The sequence below is a fragment of the Filicampus tigris genome, chromosome 1, assembly GCF_054856515.1.
Source record: "Filicampus tigris isolate MCC_2025a chromosome 1, RoL_Ftig_1.0, whole genome shotgun sequence".
Taxonomy (NCBI): Eukaryota; Metazoa; Chordata; class Actinopteri; order Syngnathiformes; family Syngnathidae; genus Filicampus; species Filicampus tigris.
Window position 1 is genome coordinate 16,215,001 of NC_141217.1, and position 16,603 is coordinate 16,231,603.

At 41.8% G+C, this 16,603-nt stretch overlaps 1 protein-coding gene across 1 annotated transcript; it reads right to left on the minus strand.

The window, feature by feature from the left end:
• Positions 1–7,101: 7,101 nt before the first annotated feature.
• On the minus strand, positions 7,102–16,176 carry LOC147152996 (protein ILRUN-like). Its single transcript, XM_086013260.1, has 5 exons — positions 15,879–16,176; positions 13,389–13,543; positions 12,730–12,927; positions 11,306–11,628; positions 7,102–9,169 (listed from the first exon to the last, which is right to left on the minus strand). Exons 1-5 carry the CDS (start codon positions 16,034–16,036, stop codon positions 9,134–9,136), a joined length of 870 nt encoding a protein of 289 aa, XP_085869386.1. The 5' UTR covers positions 16,037–16,176; the 3' UTR covers positions 7,102–9,133.
• Between the last annotated feature and the right edge of the window lie 427 nt (positions 16,177–16,603).

Sequence of the window (16,603 nt, forward strand, 5' to 3'; positions counted from 1 at the left end):
TATATATATAGTTGGGTGCAACCGTATAATGTAATATGTAACATTGTTAGATTAGTTGTTTTGAGAATTTCTTACCTTATCCGTTGGCTCAAAGTGGGTGCCAGTGGAGATCAGTTTCCTTTCCTGATGCATCTGCTCCACTTTGCGTCGTTGATTTAGAGCTGTTTTACTTCTGTGCACTACGACCCCTGAGACACCTTGTTTGATACCTGGCCAACAGGAGAAAGTGCCTGACTTTTAATTTGACATCCCAGTTGTGAAAAAGGGGGTGTGACCCACAGAGGGAGGGGCCTATTTGGTTAAAACTTACGCAATAATAATTTTTGAAGAGTTACTGAAGTAGACAAACATCCCTGTTAAGAAAGGTGTAACTTGTATTTAAGGGCTATTAATAAAAACACACACACACACATCTGAAAGTATATCAACCACTTGATGCAAGCATAAAACCAATTTCAAAACCAAAATATTCACAAATGTCACAAGGTTGAGAGAGGTATAATTAGTAGCCTAATTTAGTTTCAACAATTCATATCTGCATATGTGATGAACTCATAGCAGACACAGAAAAATTGCTATTACATACAGTACCAGTTAAAAGTTTGTAAACCACAACAGAATATATTTTATGATTAAGAGTCTTCAAAGACGGCACCTTTCGCCCAGATAATAGCTTTGCACATCGTGGTATTTGCATACATGCTTTATGACCTGGAAAACTCACTTTCTCTGTAATGATGTTCAAGAGTTAATAATTTGGATTTCTTCACCTCTTAATGTGTTTGACACCATGTAAATTTGAAGATGTTTCTAAACTTTTGACTGGCACTGTAAATAAATACACAATGGAAATCTGGGGCTATGGTGGCGAGACATACTGAAAGTTTCATTCCTTTTAAATATTTTTGATTAATTATGTTGACGAATCAAAAATGCTGCTTAATATTTTCCTTGTGGGAAAAGCCTTACATACGTGAGGTGCATTGTCAGTTTAGTAGCAACATGGATCACAATGTTTGAGTGAAAAATTTGTTAGTAAACCAGGCAACTCTACAAATGTAACATGAACTCTTCTGGGGTCAAACGAAAAGAGAGAAAAAAAAAATCTCAGGTCTATAGGATGTCCTACTTAGCCAGGTTCAGTAATTTTGAAAAGTTGATCTTGTATTGATAGTAGAACATGAAAGGAAACCTATACAACTATTCTGATAAGTTGTTTGGAAAAGTTGAAGTCATTGTAAAGTCAAACAACAACGATCGTCTAGTAGTGGCGGAGTGAGGAAGAAATTGTGTCAATATTTGCTTTAACTGAACAGTGTTGAATTATTCTAAACAGCTGCTTAAATTAGTCCCCCACTCCACGAATTTCATTTTATTTTTTTATCCGGTTTGCACATCAAAACAAATTGAAATATAGTAGCCTCCACATTTCTCTCATGCTCCTCAGAACAGTGAGCAGCAAGCGTTTCCTCAAGTAGTTTATTGTGCTGTTGGACAGGAGCCGTTGAGAGGAGCCCCATGCAGACCAGTAGGCCTCCAGGCAAGCATGTAACCTGACTCCTCCTTGCAATAAATACAGGGAAAAATAGATCTGATAACAAGTTGCTGTCTTCCTTTGAGTTTGAAGCCTAAACTTTCTCTCTCTATAATACTTTCCCAAACGTTGATAGCAATGTGACAACACATTTCTCTTTCATGTTTCAATGAGTCAAACAAGTCACAATAACACTGTCCACTTACATACAGTGCCATCACCTCTGATCATCTCTATGCTAATCAAATTTTTACTTCCTTGGAAAACTTGCACATCAACTGCCACCTCCCTCCACAATAATATTAATAGCTGAGACATAAGGCCCTATTTTTGTGCCGAGTACAAGTCTAGTGCCAAGTGCAGTCTAATTGTGTGGATGGATAGAGTTTTCTTTCTTTCTGTATTTTTGGAGACGGGTGCAGCTAGAAATGTGGGAGTGAACAATTTGATTGGCGGCCAATGGAAGTGGCTCCCCTCATTCCCTTTAAATTCAGCGCAGGTGAGGTGCGCAGTCTACATGGCGGAAGCATAACAGACTCGCTAGGGACCGAGCAGAATATTGGCGTGTGCAAAGTACATGTCATGTCATGTCATCTTCCAAACCGCTTATCCTATACAGGGTCGCGGGGAGTTGCTGGAGCCTATCCCAGCCGCCAATGGGCGAAGGCAGACTACACCCTGAACTGGTCGCCAGCCAGTCGCAGGGCACACATAGACACTGTCACTGAGCGGGAATCGATCCCACGCTGCCCGCACACAACTCAGGCGTGTGTACCACTACACTATCAGAGGACCGTGCAAAGTACATTTAAAAGCAATTGCAAGATCTACACGTGCGGATAAATTGGCCACTGTGAAGTGGGCACTTGGAGACCGTGTCTTCCACCAATTGTGTGTCTGTGTGAATATGTTCTATGCAGGCCCACTAGTTGAAACAAGGCATTCTGATTAATATTGGGTTTGTGGAATATGAGTTAAGCAGCAAAAGTTACCCATTTTTAGCCATTTCAGGGGGCGGCCATTTTGTCACTTCTGTTGACTGAAAATGACCACAGCTGGGCACTTGACCCTTTGTTGCCCGTCCTTCCTCTGTCCGCGACCTGGATACCCTTGCGTCCTCGTCCCTCCGTCCTTATTCATAAAAAAGATCGTCCTCTGTCCACGTTTCCCCCGGAAAACCCCACCTCTAGAGACAGGCCTGGAGGTGGGGCTCGTTGGCGAATGACATGGAATGTGGTCGGTGCCTGTCGTGGCGACAATCGCCGAACCCGCTGGTGAACACCAGCGGTAAGGGATGCTGTCCAGCTGAAGAAGGAGTCCTATCGGGCCTTTTTGGCCTGCGGGACTCCGGAGGCAGCTGACAGGTACCGGCTGGCCAAGCGGAATGCAGCTCTGGCGGTTGCTGAGGCAAAAACTTGGGGACAGTGCCTCTGGATTGGCAGACCCGGGTGGTGGTCCCCCTTTTTAAGAAGGGGGACCGGAGGGTGTGCTCCAATTACAGAGGGATCACACTCCTCAGCCTCCCCGGTAAGGTCTATTCAGGGGTGCTGGAGAGAAGGTCGAATCTCAGATTCAGGAGGAGCAATGTGGTTTTCGTCCTGGCCGTGGAACAGTGGACCAGCTCTACACCCTCAGCAGGGTCCTTGAGGGTGCATGGGAGTTCGCCCAACCAGTCTACATGTGTTTTGTGGACTTGGAGAAGGCATTTGATCGTGTCCCTCGGGGAGTTCTGTGCGGGGTACGGGGTACCGAGCCCTCTAATAATGGCTGTTTGGTCCCTGTACCACCGATGTCAGAGTTTGGTCCGCATTGCCGGCAGTAAGTTGGATTCGTTTCCAGTGAGGGTTGGACTCCGACAAGGCTGCCCTTTGTCACCAATTTTGTTCATAACTTTTATGGACAGAATTTCTAGGCGCAGCCGAGGAGTCGAGGGGGTCTGGTTTGGTGGCCTGAGTATTGCATCTTTGCTTTTTGCAGATGATGTGGCACTATTGGCTTCTTCAAACCGCAATCTCTCGCTGGAGCGGTTCGCAGCTGAGTATGAACCAGTCAGAATGAAAATCAGCACCTCCAAATATGAGACCATGGTCCTCGGTCGGAAAAGGGTGGCGTGCCTTCTCTGGGTTGGGGATGGGATTCTGCCTCCTGATTCTGGAGGAGTTCAATTATCTTGGGGTCTTGTTCGCGAGTGAGGGCAGGATGGAACGGGAGATCGACAGGCGGATCGGTGCAGTGTCTGCTGTGATGCGGACCCTTTATCGGTCTGTCGTGGTGAAGAAGGAGCTGAGTCGCAAGGCGAAGCTCTCAATTTACTGGTCTACATTCCTACTCTCACCTATGGTCATGACCGAAAGAACAAGATCTCGAATACAAGCGGCCGAAATGGGTTTCCTTCACAGGGTGTCCGGGCTTTCCCTTAGAGATAGGGTGAGAAGGTCGGCCATCCGGGAGGGACTCAGGGTTGAGCCGCTGCTCCTCCGCGTTGAGAGGAGCCAGTTGAGGTGGCTCGGGCATCTGATTAGGATGCCTCCTGGACGCCTCCCTGGTGAGGTGTTCCGGACATGTCCTGCCAGCAGGAGACCCCGAGGACGACCCAGAACACGCTGGAGAGACTATGTCTCCCGGCTTGCCTGGGAACGCCTTGGGATCCCTCCGGAAGAGCTGGAAGACGTGGCTGGGGAGAGGGAAGTCTGGGCTTCTCTGCCGAAGCTGCTGCCTCCGCGACCTGACCTTGGATAAGCGGCAGATAATGGATGGATGGATGGATGGATCGTCCTCCGACCCCATCCACCCTCATCCTTTTAAAACGGTTCGGTCTTCACGTGCGCCCCCACCCACCCGAAAAAAAACATCCGTGCATGATGCCGCGGGAGGGATGCTAACGGCAGAGGTTTGTTTAAAGCTCATTAGCTGGCTAATTTACGATTCAAATCCGCGCACTTTATGGGCACCCACTTCTGGGTTAACAGTTTGACGAACCGCTTGCCACCACACATTGTATGTATGCAAGGAGACAAAGTGAGCAAGTCGAGAGTTGTAATGTAACTGCTTTATTTAACAGCGGTCATTGTTTGGATGTCATCGCATCAGACATCAGTCTCTGAACCGATGGGCGGAGACTGCCCGGTCCAGGGAGCACTTCCATTGGTCAGCCCTTCAGGTTGCTTTTTTTTGTTTTGCCAGTTGTCGTCTACTATCAAGCAAAGTCCCTCTCCTCTCCAATGTGCGAGAATGAAGTGGCTGGGGCATTCAGGTTTCAAATTTCCCACAGTCAAACCCCAGCACTCCTTCTTCTCCTTTTTCTTCATCTCATTCTTCCTCTCAATCTTCCTCTTCGGGGCGTTCCCAAAGCAAGTAATTACGTGCAGTTGGGTAACTAATGATGCATTTGAAGAATTCTGAGGCCATTTTTGTCATTTGTCCATTTCGCAGAGTAGGTTGAGATGAACTTTGGCCACCTCACGACCACGTCACACGCTAAAATCCACCACCGCGCTTGCTTAGTCTGTCCCTTTTTTAAAACTTGTCGTCCTCCATCCCAAAAATGGGCATCTGTTGGGGACAGACTGTTCCGCCCCCGGGACGTAATGCCCAGCTCTGAAAATGACATTACAGATGCTCCGGGTTCAGATAATGACCAATCATGGCTCAGCTTCAGAAAACAGGTGAGCTATGTCTGGTCGTTACCTGAGCCCTGAACAACGGTGATGTCATTTTCAGTCGACAAAATGACCACTGTCTGAGACGGATTTTGCTTCTTAAAAAGGAAGTCAACCCAAACATATTTTTTTCAAGAATATGTTCCCAGCAGGCCCACTAGTTGAAACACGGCATTCTGATTAATTTTGCATTTGTGGAATATAAGTTAACCAGCAAAATTCACTAGTTTTTAGCCATCTCTGGGGGCGGCTGAAAATGACATCACAACTGCTCACAACGACCAATGACGGCTGACCTTTTTTTCTGAATCCGTGATTGGTCGTTGTGAGCAGTTGTGATGTCATTTTCAGTTGACATAAGACAAAATGGCTGCCCCCAGAGATGGCTAAAAACGAGTGTATGAACACTTATTCCACAAACGCAATATTTATCAGAATGCCCTGTTTCAACTAGTGGGTTGCATAGAACATATTCTTGGAAAAAAAAATGTTTGCGTTGACCTCCCCTTTAACTCATATTCCACAAACGCAATATTAACCAGGATGTCATATTAAACTAGTCAAGGCGTATAAAACATCCATCCATCCATTATCTATACCGCTTCTCCTCACAAGGGTCGCGGGGCGTGCTGGAGCCTATCCCAGCTGTCTTTGGGCAGCAGGCGGGGGACACCCTGAATTGGTTGCCAGCCAATCGCAGGGCACACAGAGACAAACAAACATCCGCACTCACTATCACACCTAGGGGCAATTTAGAGAGTCCACTCAACTTACCATGCAAGTTTTTGGAATGTGGGAGGAAACCAGAGTACCCGGAGAAAACCCACGCAGGCACGGGGAGAACATGCAAACTCCACACAGGGAGGCCGGAGCCGGGATCGAACCCATGACCTCTGAACTGTGAGGCGGACGTGCTAACCAGTCGACCGCCCTGCCGCCCGCATAAAACATATTAAAAAAATTTGGGGGGAGCTGACTTCCTCTTTAAAGATAATAGTGAAATCAATGAATTGATTTCTACAATGATTCAGAGGGTTTGCTAAATGTACACAGTTGTCATATTTATGAATGAAATCCAATGACATCCACCACATATATCAGCGGAGCCCAGAAACTATTTGCTTTCGCCTGATCAAATCCAGCAAAATCGCGTTACACCACCTGCACCAAAACTTAGACCTGGTTTTACCCGTTCTAAGGTCTAGTCTACTTTCTGTCACCAACTATCTACTACTGTCAGAAAACACCCTTGCTCTGTCAAATTCCCAAACACAGTAAAGTAGACTTGGCCCGGCACGAAAAGGCCTGTCTACAAAAACAGGGCCCTTAGTATCTTTCAAAGGACCTGCAAGTCACTACAAGGCATTCATAGTTGGTTCACTTAAAGTGAAAGTCAACCCCAAAACTTTCTTTACAATAATGTTATTTGCAGCCCCACTAGTCTAAACACAATGTTCTGATTGGTATTGTGTTGGAGTATGGGTTTAGTAAAATCCACCCGTTGTTGTCCATTTTGTCAACTGAAAGTGGCATCGCAGTTACTCAGGTAACAACCAGACTTTCAGACAGGCTCAGATTCAGAAAACAGGTGAGCCGTGATTGGTTGTTACCTGAGCCCTTAGCAACTGTGATGTCATTTTCAGTCAACAGCAAGTGACAAAATGACAGCCTTCTAAAATGGTAGAAAACGGGGGGATTTTGAGCTTAATTCATATTCCACATATGTAATATTAATCAGAATGGTGTGTTTGTACTAGTGGAGGCGCATATTGTACAGAACATTTTGGGGTTGACTTCACCTTTAAGGCTTAATGTGATGCGTAGGAGCAAAGCCTTCATTTGAGTATTGCGGCCAAGGTGGAGCAGTGTTGTACATTTGTTTAATGCAAACAAGAAAAAAACAAAACGTCAATTTTCAGTGATAATTTATTCATACAAACATTCATCAAACTTATAAGAGAAAAAGCTTTGAACACTCCCTCATTCTGAAACATGCTACTGTATGATTCACCATTGGAAACTTCAAAGATAAACACACGTTGCACTTGACAAGTCACTAACAAGAGCAACTTCAAGTGCTGCTCTTTGACCTCTTGTGAGAATTTGTTTTGTCTTTGTGGCATGCTTCGGTGTCAGCTGGTGTTGTCAAAGTTCACCCTCGTTTGGGGTTTACAAGTTACAGGTGCATTGAAGATGTTCACCAGTCAAAGTACTGTTACAAATGGTTGTAACTGACACTCTCAGGGTCAATTAGCCCTTCGGAACTCAACTGTAGGAAGAACACGCGCACGCACGTACATACACACACATAGGCCTTCGGAGGTCACGTTACTCAGTGCATAGATCAGCCAGTCCAGTGCTACTAAATATGCAGCGACAAAAAATGAGACCACCACCAATGTGTCATTTCTTAAGTCACAGGGGGATTGGTGATGTTTGCATCCAGCAAAGAAAAACAAAGTAGCAGAATAGTACTCAACACAAAAACAAAGTATACTCTTTGGGCTAATTCACCATTTTTCCAAATGTTTTCCTTATTTACATTCATCAAATACATTCAAATTAAAAGATATTGTGCAAGTGCTTTAAAATGAAATGGCCATGAAAATGGATTTGATTTTTACAATTATGCATTGTAGTTCATATAAACTGCAGACCAGTGATATAATAGATTATTAATTGGTTCCATCGCTTGGGAATTATGATAAATCATGCGATACTTTAGCTAACATGATGGAGACATGACTAGGATAGTGTTGACTTTAAAACAGCAGTCTAAGTAAATAATATGGGTTCTTTCAAAGGCAGCACGGTGAAGCGTGTGGTTACTTGTTAGCACATCTACCTCACAGTCAAAGGTTGTGTGGGTTTGAATCGCTATTTTTCTCTGTCTGACCTCCACACAATTGTGTGGATATTCTCTGTATACTCTGGATTCCTCTCACATTCCAAAAACATACATGTCAGGTTAACTGAATGCACCAGAAGAAAATGGATGGTTGCGCCCAAATGATCTCTGCATTGGATCAAAAGTCTATAGTTCTAATTTAGTAATATTTCCTTGCAAGATAACCTTTAATGATGCAATTTAGTTATGGGATATTACACTGACATCCAACACAATTTAATGCGGCCAAACAGGTTTGACAGTATGAGGCATCATAAAGTGTTTTCTACAAATAATCCAAACTTATCTGATTGACCCAAATATGGACTGTGCGACTGAGAATCAATGACTTATTGAAGCTGCCCAGTACAGTATGTGAGTGAACCTGACACCCTCAAGTGGAGGATCTTTGTAGTGCATTCTATTTCAGAAACTATTGCTTGCATTTAATAGATGACTCGTTTGGGTGTGTGTGTGGGTGGGTGGGGCGTATAAGTACACTATCTGGCTTGAGTTTTTCATATTTTCTGGAAGATTTTCCTGTGTATTATAAAAATAAGACATGCGTTTTCTGTAATGACCATATTATTTTTCTTTGTTAAAGGGAAACTTTCCAGAAACCCAATCAATCGATGAATTGGGCAGTCGGAGCAGAAACCGGAGAATAAATTGGCAAAATAAATGGCTTTTCCTCCAAAGTTTCTCTTTCAACTTGTACACACACTCACAAAAATACACAAAACTTCACATATACACGCAACTGCACTCTTGACAACTAAATTGTATGAAAAAAAAAAAGTTATCACTCAATTGACTCAATTGCGCTACTTTTTATCTCAGCATTCACGTGAGCATACAGTGGCTGTGGGATGTTGGTGGATCCAACTTCAGAGACCTCTGTTGATGAAATGTGTCGCTGCAGGGTCCAGCCGCTTTGCATAAAATGATTAGACCTTCCTGCGGCGACTTGATAAAACCTCTTCCTTCTCTTATCCATGTGGTAGGCTCCAGAGGTGTTTTTTACAGCGGCTTCTCTAGAACAAGTCCCAAGATTCATGAGTGACCAAAAGGGGAAGGCTCCTGTAAACCCTGTAAGGAAGAGGAAGAGTTAGAAAACATCAAGTATACAGAGCAAGGATTTTCATTTACAACGTAATTGGAGACTCGACCAAGCTCATAGTACACATGCAGACTTGCATAGCCAAAATGTTGGCTCAGGCTGCTGAGGGGGAAGGGGGGGGGTGGGTGTGGGGGGGGGGGGGGGGGGGGGGTGTAATACAATAAAAAGCACACAATCTGCACATAGCAGCAGGCATAACCATCAAAATGTATTCCAAATTCTGTCTTAAAAGAGGAAACTTTGAGTGAATAGGCTTTATAGGCTTTACAAGGTTCCTACAGCTTAAAGTAGAAGTCAACCCAAACATTTTTTTCAAGAATATGTTCTATGCAAGCCCTCTAGTTGAAACAAGGCATTCTGATAAATATTGCATTTGTGGAATAAGAGTTAATCCACTCGTTTTTAGTCATCTCCGGGGGCGGCCATTTTGTCACTTCTGTCGACTGAAAATGACCTCACAACTACCCAAGGGCTCAGGTAACGACCAATCATGGCTCAGCTTTAGAAAACAGGCGAGCTGTGATTGGTCGTTCCCTAAGCCCTGGGTAGTTGTGATGTCATTTTCAGTCGACAGAAATGACAAAATGGCCGCCCTGTTAGATGGCTAAAAATGGGTGGATTTTGCTGCTCAACTCAAATTGCACAAACACGCTATTAATCAGAATGCCACGTTTCAACTAGTAGGCCTGCTGGGAACATATTCTTGAAAAAAATATGTTTGGGTTGATTTCCACCTTAAATATGCAAATGAGTTTTTAGATACACTGATAAAGGCATTGCAGAATGCTCACATCTCTAAAAATACAACTGGGCAGGAAATCTTGCTTGAGTTCCTAAAGGCCACATAATTTAAGTTTGTATTACACAACATTGTGTACCAACATCAACACCACCGCAAAAATGGTGCCCATTTGTTAATTTAACTATGATTAAAACGGTACGCACGCATCATCGCCACCAGCTGCGCACATCAAAGTCTGAGCTCGCGCTGACCCCTAACGACACAAAGGCTTTAATACTACACAAAAACCACCATGGTTACATCTTCCTCCCAAACTATTTTTCTGTGGGTGATACAATAAAAACAACGATGAGCTAACAAAGCGGTGTAATCAACAGATACTAATCTGCAAGCAAAGTGGAGAAGACTTGCTCTATTTGCTGATGTAGACTTAGCTCTGGATTACTTTTATGATGAATTCCGCCGTATTGGTAATAAGCATGCTCCTTTTCAGAAGTTTAGGGTCAAGAGGCGAAATAATCCTTGGTTTACCCAGGAAATTGGAAACCTCCTCAAAGAGCGAGACAGTGCTTGGGCCGCGGCTCAGAAAACAAAGACAGAATTGGACTGGCTCAGCTTTCGTCAGCTTAGAAATAAATGTACTTCCCTTATTAAGAGAGCTAAATCTGACTTTTATTTGAACGAATCCATAAAAAATATAAACAATCCCCAAAAATTCTGGCAAGTCATAAAATCTTCTTCAGGTAATGTGATGACCACTGATTTGCCAAGTTTCTTAATCACTCAGTCTGGTAAACTGTCTGACCAGACAGCTATATTAAACTGTTTTAATTATCATTTTATTTCTGCTGGGTCATTGTTTGAATCATTAATACATTAAAAACAATGATGAGCTAACAAAGGGGTGTAATCAACAGATATTCATCTGCAAGCAAACTTGCCTTTGTGGGTGACGTGCTTCCTTCTACAACAAAGCATCACAATATTAATCTTTAAAAAAGCCTTACTCAAATGTGTCTACACTATTTTCTCTCAATATTGTCTAAAAATCATTCCGACTTTCAATCTTGAGGCAACATAATGCCGCAAGGCTGCTGTGGAATGATTAATTGGTCAAGTTATACGACACTTGCAATGTCCAATAGTTAAGTGATCCCTTCTCACTTCATTTTCAACACTTTAAATTGATTAAGTGTAAGGGTAACAGACGACAAAGCAAAAGACCACTTTGTGGACATACTGTATGACATTTCTGTCAGACAGCGACAATATTTACAGTATTTTGTCTCTGAAGGTTACAGTGCACAAAATCGGTCTGACAGTGCCAATCAAAAATATTTGCGTGGCCCTTGTGACACCTTACCTGATTATAAGTGACTATTGACAGATTGCTTTGTAGGCTGTTTGCTACTATGTCCACAGAGTTGTGTGAAAGTCCATTCTGATCTTGCTGCAGCTGGTTCGGGCTTCCCTGCCAGTGTTCCTCTGAGACTTTATGACTGCTGTCATGGTGGAGGCTGGTGTTGCTGTTTGGCCATTTGCTTCTCTCTGGTGAGGCGAAGGGGTTGTAATTTCCCTCTACGTTGCGATGAGGTTGGGTGTTGAATTCTGCTTGAAAGGACGAAAGCTGCTGTGTGACACCGAGAAGGCCACCGACCTCCACGCTCAGGATCACCCAAATAATGTCTGTCAAAAAAAACAAAACAGGGTGGATTACAGAATTGAACTACGATGTAAGACAGAACTGTGTTTTTGGTAGTAAGCTTAGTAAATGGCTTCATGATATCATAAAAAAACTCGCATTACAAGAAAACTTGAAATTATTATTGATAGACTGGCTGAATTTAATATTGATAGTGAGTCACTTTGCTGATTATTAATTAGTAAAATTAGTAGTCCAGCTTCACTTGAGATGTTATTTTAAGGTTTAGTTACTTACTCATAAAATATTACACATCTTAGCACCGTCTCATCTTGCCGACTTAGTGGTACTGTCTTTCTGTCCCGAAACCTTCGTTCGCAATGCAACACACCGGTCTTTTGGTGATTCCGAGAGCCAAAAAGAAAGTCTGCAGTTTCTATTTTTTTTGTTGAACATAGGGGGCACCCCAACATGTCTTGAATGCAAAGTGAAAGTTGCAGTGCTCAAGAAATCAGACTACTCAACTAGACATGCTTTGGAGTATGCCAAGTACCAGGTAGGGCTGGGCTATTGCCTAAAAATAATATCTAATTTTCCCCACAAAAAGTAAATAAATAAAAGTAAATTCCCGGGATACCCTCCCTCCCCATTTTCCACTGAAAACTCATACTGAATGTTTATCAGGGTTTTTTTTTGTAGAATTCTTTGGGTTTGCACGGAATAGCGAGAGTCGACTGCTGTACTTGAACCGCTTTTTTGTGGAATACTTGATGTGACCCAGATTATCTCCAGTGGCCCCCCCATATTTTAAGTGTGAGACCCCTGGTTTAGAGAGTGTTTTTTTTTTTGTTTGTTAATATTTCAATGGATAACTTGTGCTAATCTTTGTATGTCAATAAGGAAACCTGAACTGCACATAATGGCTTTGGATTCAATGTACCATGATTGGTGACTTGTGGCTATGTCTGTAGTGGGGCTTTTAAAATACCTATCTTTGCAGCCCAGCCCGAAAATACTACTAATGGACAACTGCAGTCTGTAAAAAGCATAGAAATGTGTGTCTAAAAGTTTCAGAACTTTGAAATAAGCCGAGAATGCTAAAAAGTAACAATGGGTATTTATTTTATTTGTATAGTTACACGTACCTCCAAAGTAAAGTCCTGTTGCTGTACACATTCTCCACTGGCCCTGGTACATACCAGGAGACACTGGGCTCTGCATAGGCACACTCACGTCTGTCATTTCCTGAGGGGCTAGAGACCGTACCGTTACCATGTTTACATGACCAAACTGATCTCCTCCAACATACTTCAGGCAAACCCCAGGAGGCCAAGACTCTGCACCTAGAAGACAGACGGACATATGCAGCGCTATTTAACTTGTGGTTATATTTGTGTGGCCGCTGCTACCTACGTAGCCAGCCCAAACTCTGCACAAGAAGGAAAACAAAAATGTTTTGACACAAATTATGGTATTCCAGTTATCAATTACATAAAAAACATAGGAAAATAAGGATAAATGCATGGTTGTAAATGATGAGTGGGAGAAATAATAGATTGCTCGATGCATTGCGACACGGATAGAATATAAATGTCTATAAAACTCATTGGAAGTTTGTTTGTCTTTCACTAACACTTCCAAATTCATCACTCCAAATTTCAAGATATTCCACGGAGAAAACTATCAGTTACCTAAAACGGTAATCCCTCTTTTAAATCAAGTGGTCTCCAACACCTGTTTTCTACCTGTTGCCAAGAGAAATACACTGTATGTGGTGAACAATTGACTGTTGTTTGGGCTCTACCTGTGTTCTGTATCCTCCAAGTCTTGGTGAAACGTGTGTCAGGTGGAACTGATTCACCTTCACCAATAGTCACATCTTTCACAAGGGACATGCACGGCGCACTGATATTAGGACTCTCAAAGTCATAATATGCTCCAATGGCTGCTTGTAAATTCCTGAAACAGCAAGCAGAAAGGAGACATCCAGGAGGTAGTCACACAACATTGATTAGTACTATTGTTTTTCATATCAATTTAATAGCTGGTGGTTTCAAAGCCTTGTCGATAAATAGTTGGTTTAATTGACATAGTTTAGTTTCGTACAAAGTCAAGATTGAGAGTGACTCAGGTTATTTTGGGGTATTTAACTCTGAATATGAAGTAGATCATTTTTTAAAATAACATTTTAAATTTAAAAAATGTTTTCAAATCAAAGGAAAGCAAATCATTAGAATGGATGTGTGGACGTCTGTGTCACTTTCTTTCCTAAATTATATGAAGGTGGCTGAGGCGATTTTATCACCGGTCTTCTGATCAACATTTTCTCAACCAAAAATCCTTGCACATTCTTTACAACTCACTAGTTTTACCATATTTAAACTATTGTTCAGAGGTCTGGGGAAACACATACAAGGTGCAGATTCAATGCAGCCTCTTTTTATACTGCAAAAAAGAGCAATGAGAGCAATCCACAACGTCAGTTATCTGCACCACACAAATCCACTGTTTCTACGCTCTAAAAGTTGTTTGATCTGATAGAATATAAAACTATACAACTAATCTACAATGCAAAACATAATTTACAGACAGGTAATATTATTCAAAATACTGTATGTTTTGAGAAAGAGAAGGTGGCTATAATCTAATGGGAACACATAATTTAAAGACAAAGTACTCCCGCACGACAATGAAAAGCTTTTTTGTATCTATATGTGGAGTAAAACTATGGAATAAACTGAATACTGATCTACAACAATCCCCAAACATACACCAGTTCAAAACGAAATATAAAATAAGTATTTTAGAGAAATATAAAATGAAGAGGGGCTGATATAGTTGTTGAAATATTATCATTTTATATATATATATATATATATATATATATATATATATATATATATATATATATATATATATATATATATATCTTATAATATTATGGTCATTACTGTCTGGTTATATTGTCATTATTGCTATTATTACTATTGTTTTTGTGCCATTATGTAAACCCATTTGCTCATATTTCTAATCATAGGTGTACCAATCCGTATTAACAGAATCCAGTAAAATCGAATAGTGAACTACGCTTAACAGCATTTATTGATATAGTAATCAGTAGTGGATATGAAAGTGTATCGCCCGTAGTTTCTAATATATATCATACTATTTCTTGTTATAGAATTAGTGGAAAATAGGAAAGTATTGTAATATCTTGTTGATGAAATGTTGATAAAAGGGGAAGGAATATAAAAGTATACATATACTTCTTCCTACTCCTTTTCGAACATGTAAAAAAAAAAAAAAAAAAACATTTTTGTCGCGGGCCACATAGTAGTCATGGTTTCCCTCAGAGGGCCGTTATGACTGTAAACCTATATGATCGCCTTATACGATCACATTTACACGGCAAATTGATGGATAACTAGTTTTGAAATCAGACGCTCGTAAATTGTTTGTTCAACTATTTTTCAACTTACTTTAATGATTGGATTGGTAACGAAAAAAAAACTTGAATGCGCGAGTGGGTGTTTCACGTGACGCGCTCGTCATCCATAAACTAACGTATTTTATTTTTAGCAAACCGATTGAGGGGGGCACTTACGCGTCTCACGTGACTTGTGCTATCTCACAGCTGTACACTGAAACTACAGAGCAGAGTGGGAAAATAATTTTGACCTAATGTATAGTCGATTGTGCAGTCTACCGTTCACATTCTGTAAACTGTAAATATAGATTGTCTAGTAACAGGAAATGACATTTCGTCCAGGCTTGCGACACGTTTCGGGTTTGCGGCCAGGTTACATAATACTGGTCTCTTCAACAGCCTTACGTGGATTAATGTTTCACGTGATCCACGCTATGTTGGCATCTCGGGGAAAACATGGTTGTTAGTTATTGCGTTCAGTTTTGCGAGTTAAGTTAATTACCACTGTGACGAATAAAATAATAGCGTGAAACCCGTAGAAACAAATGCATATAAGGAAACTGCCATTTTTTTCTACTCGTTCAGCTAATTGCTGCCTAAAGTATATAACCAAGTCACCACACCAGGATTGATATCTATCTACATTTCTCTGTGAAAGTTTGCGTCTGCTCTTTCACTTTCAGGTAGACTTATTATATTAATCATTATAATATCATAGCATTCGAACTAACGTACTCTACATAAAAAGGAATGGTTGTTCTACGAGGGTACATATTATTTAATATCCGCGAATGTAATGTTAGCTAGCAGGCGTGAAGTGGCTATAACGAAGCCCGTTCAACAGGCCAGTCGAGTCCTCGAGCTCACCAGTTGGTCATGTCCAGGAAGAAGGCGCATCCGGCGGGGTTAAGCTGAAAGCCGAGCAGCCGCTGGAACTCCGAGATGAGGATGTCTTTGTCTGTTGTGCCCATGCAACTAAATTTCTGCGTGAGCTCCTGGTCCACGTCCAGGTCCATACCCTCCATCGTCACTTTGCCTCTTTAAAATGAAATTAAAAAAATTAACTCTTAATACAGATGAAGGCCTGCGCTTGTCATAAACTGTGAACAACAGCGCCCAGTGCGCATGTCACAATCGCAACCTCACCTCTGACACTGCGGAGGCCATGTGACTGTCAAATACAATGTACGCACGCAAAAAATAAACATTAAAGGAATGCTTGGGCCGATGGCTGTGTTTTCACTAACAAGTTTTGTTTATATATTTTTTGATCAGGAAAATGAAAAGAGTTGTCATATTCTATGTTACCAATTCATTTTGGAGAAATTTGGAAATAAGTGACGACTTGAAAAACTCCTTCTTTTAATGAGGAAAATGGCCGCGCCCCCTACCGTTCTGTCTATGTTCGGTGGGAGTCACTGGAGGGACAGATTACAAACTCTCCATTGGAAATCATTGTACTTTCATTGCTTGCAACATCCATAAACGGTGATCAATTGGCACCAAAATGTACGTGGACATCCCTAATAATGACCACTTCAACATGTCTAAAGGATTAACCTCTCCGTGGCTGATTTATATGAGGATGAGGA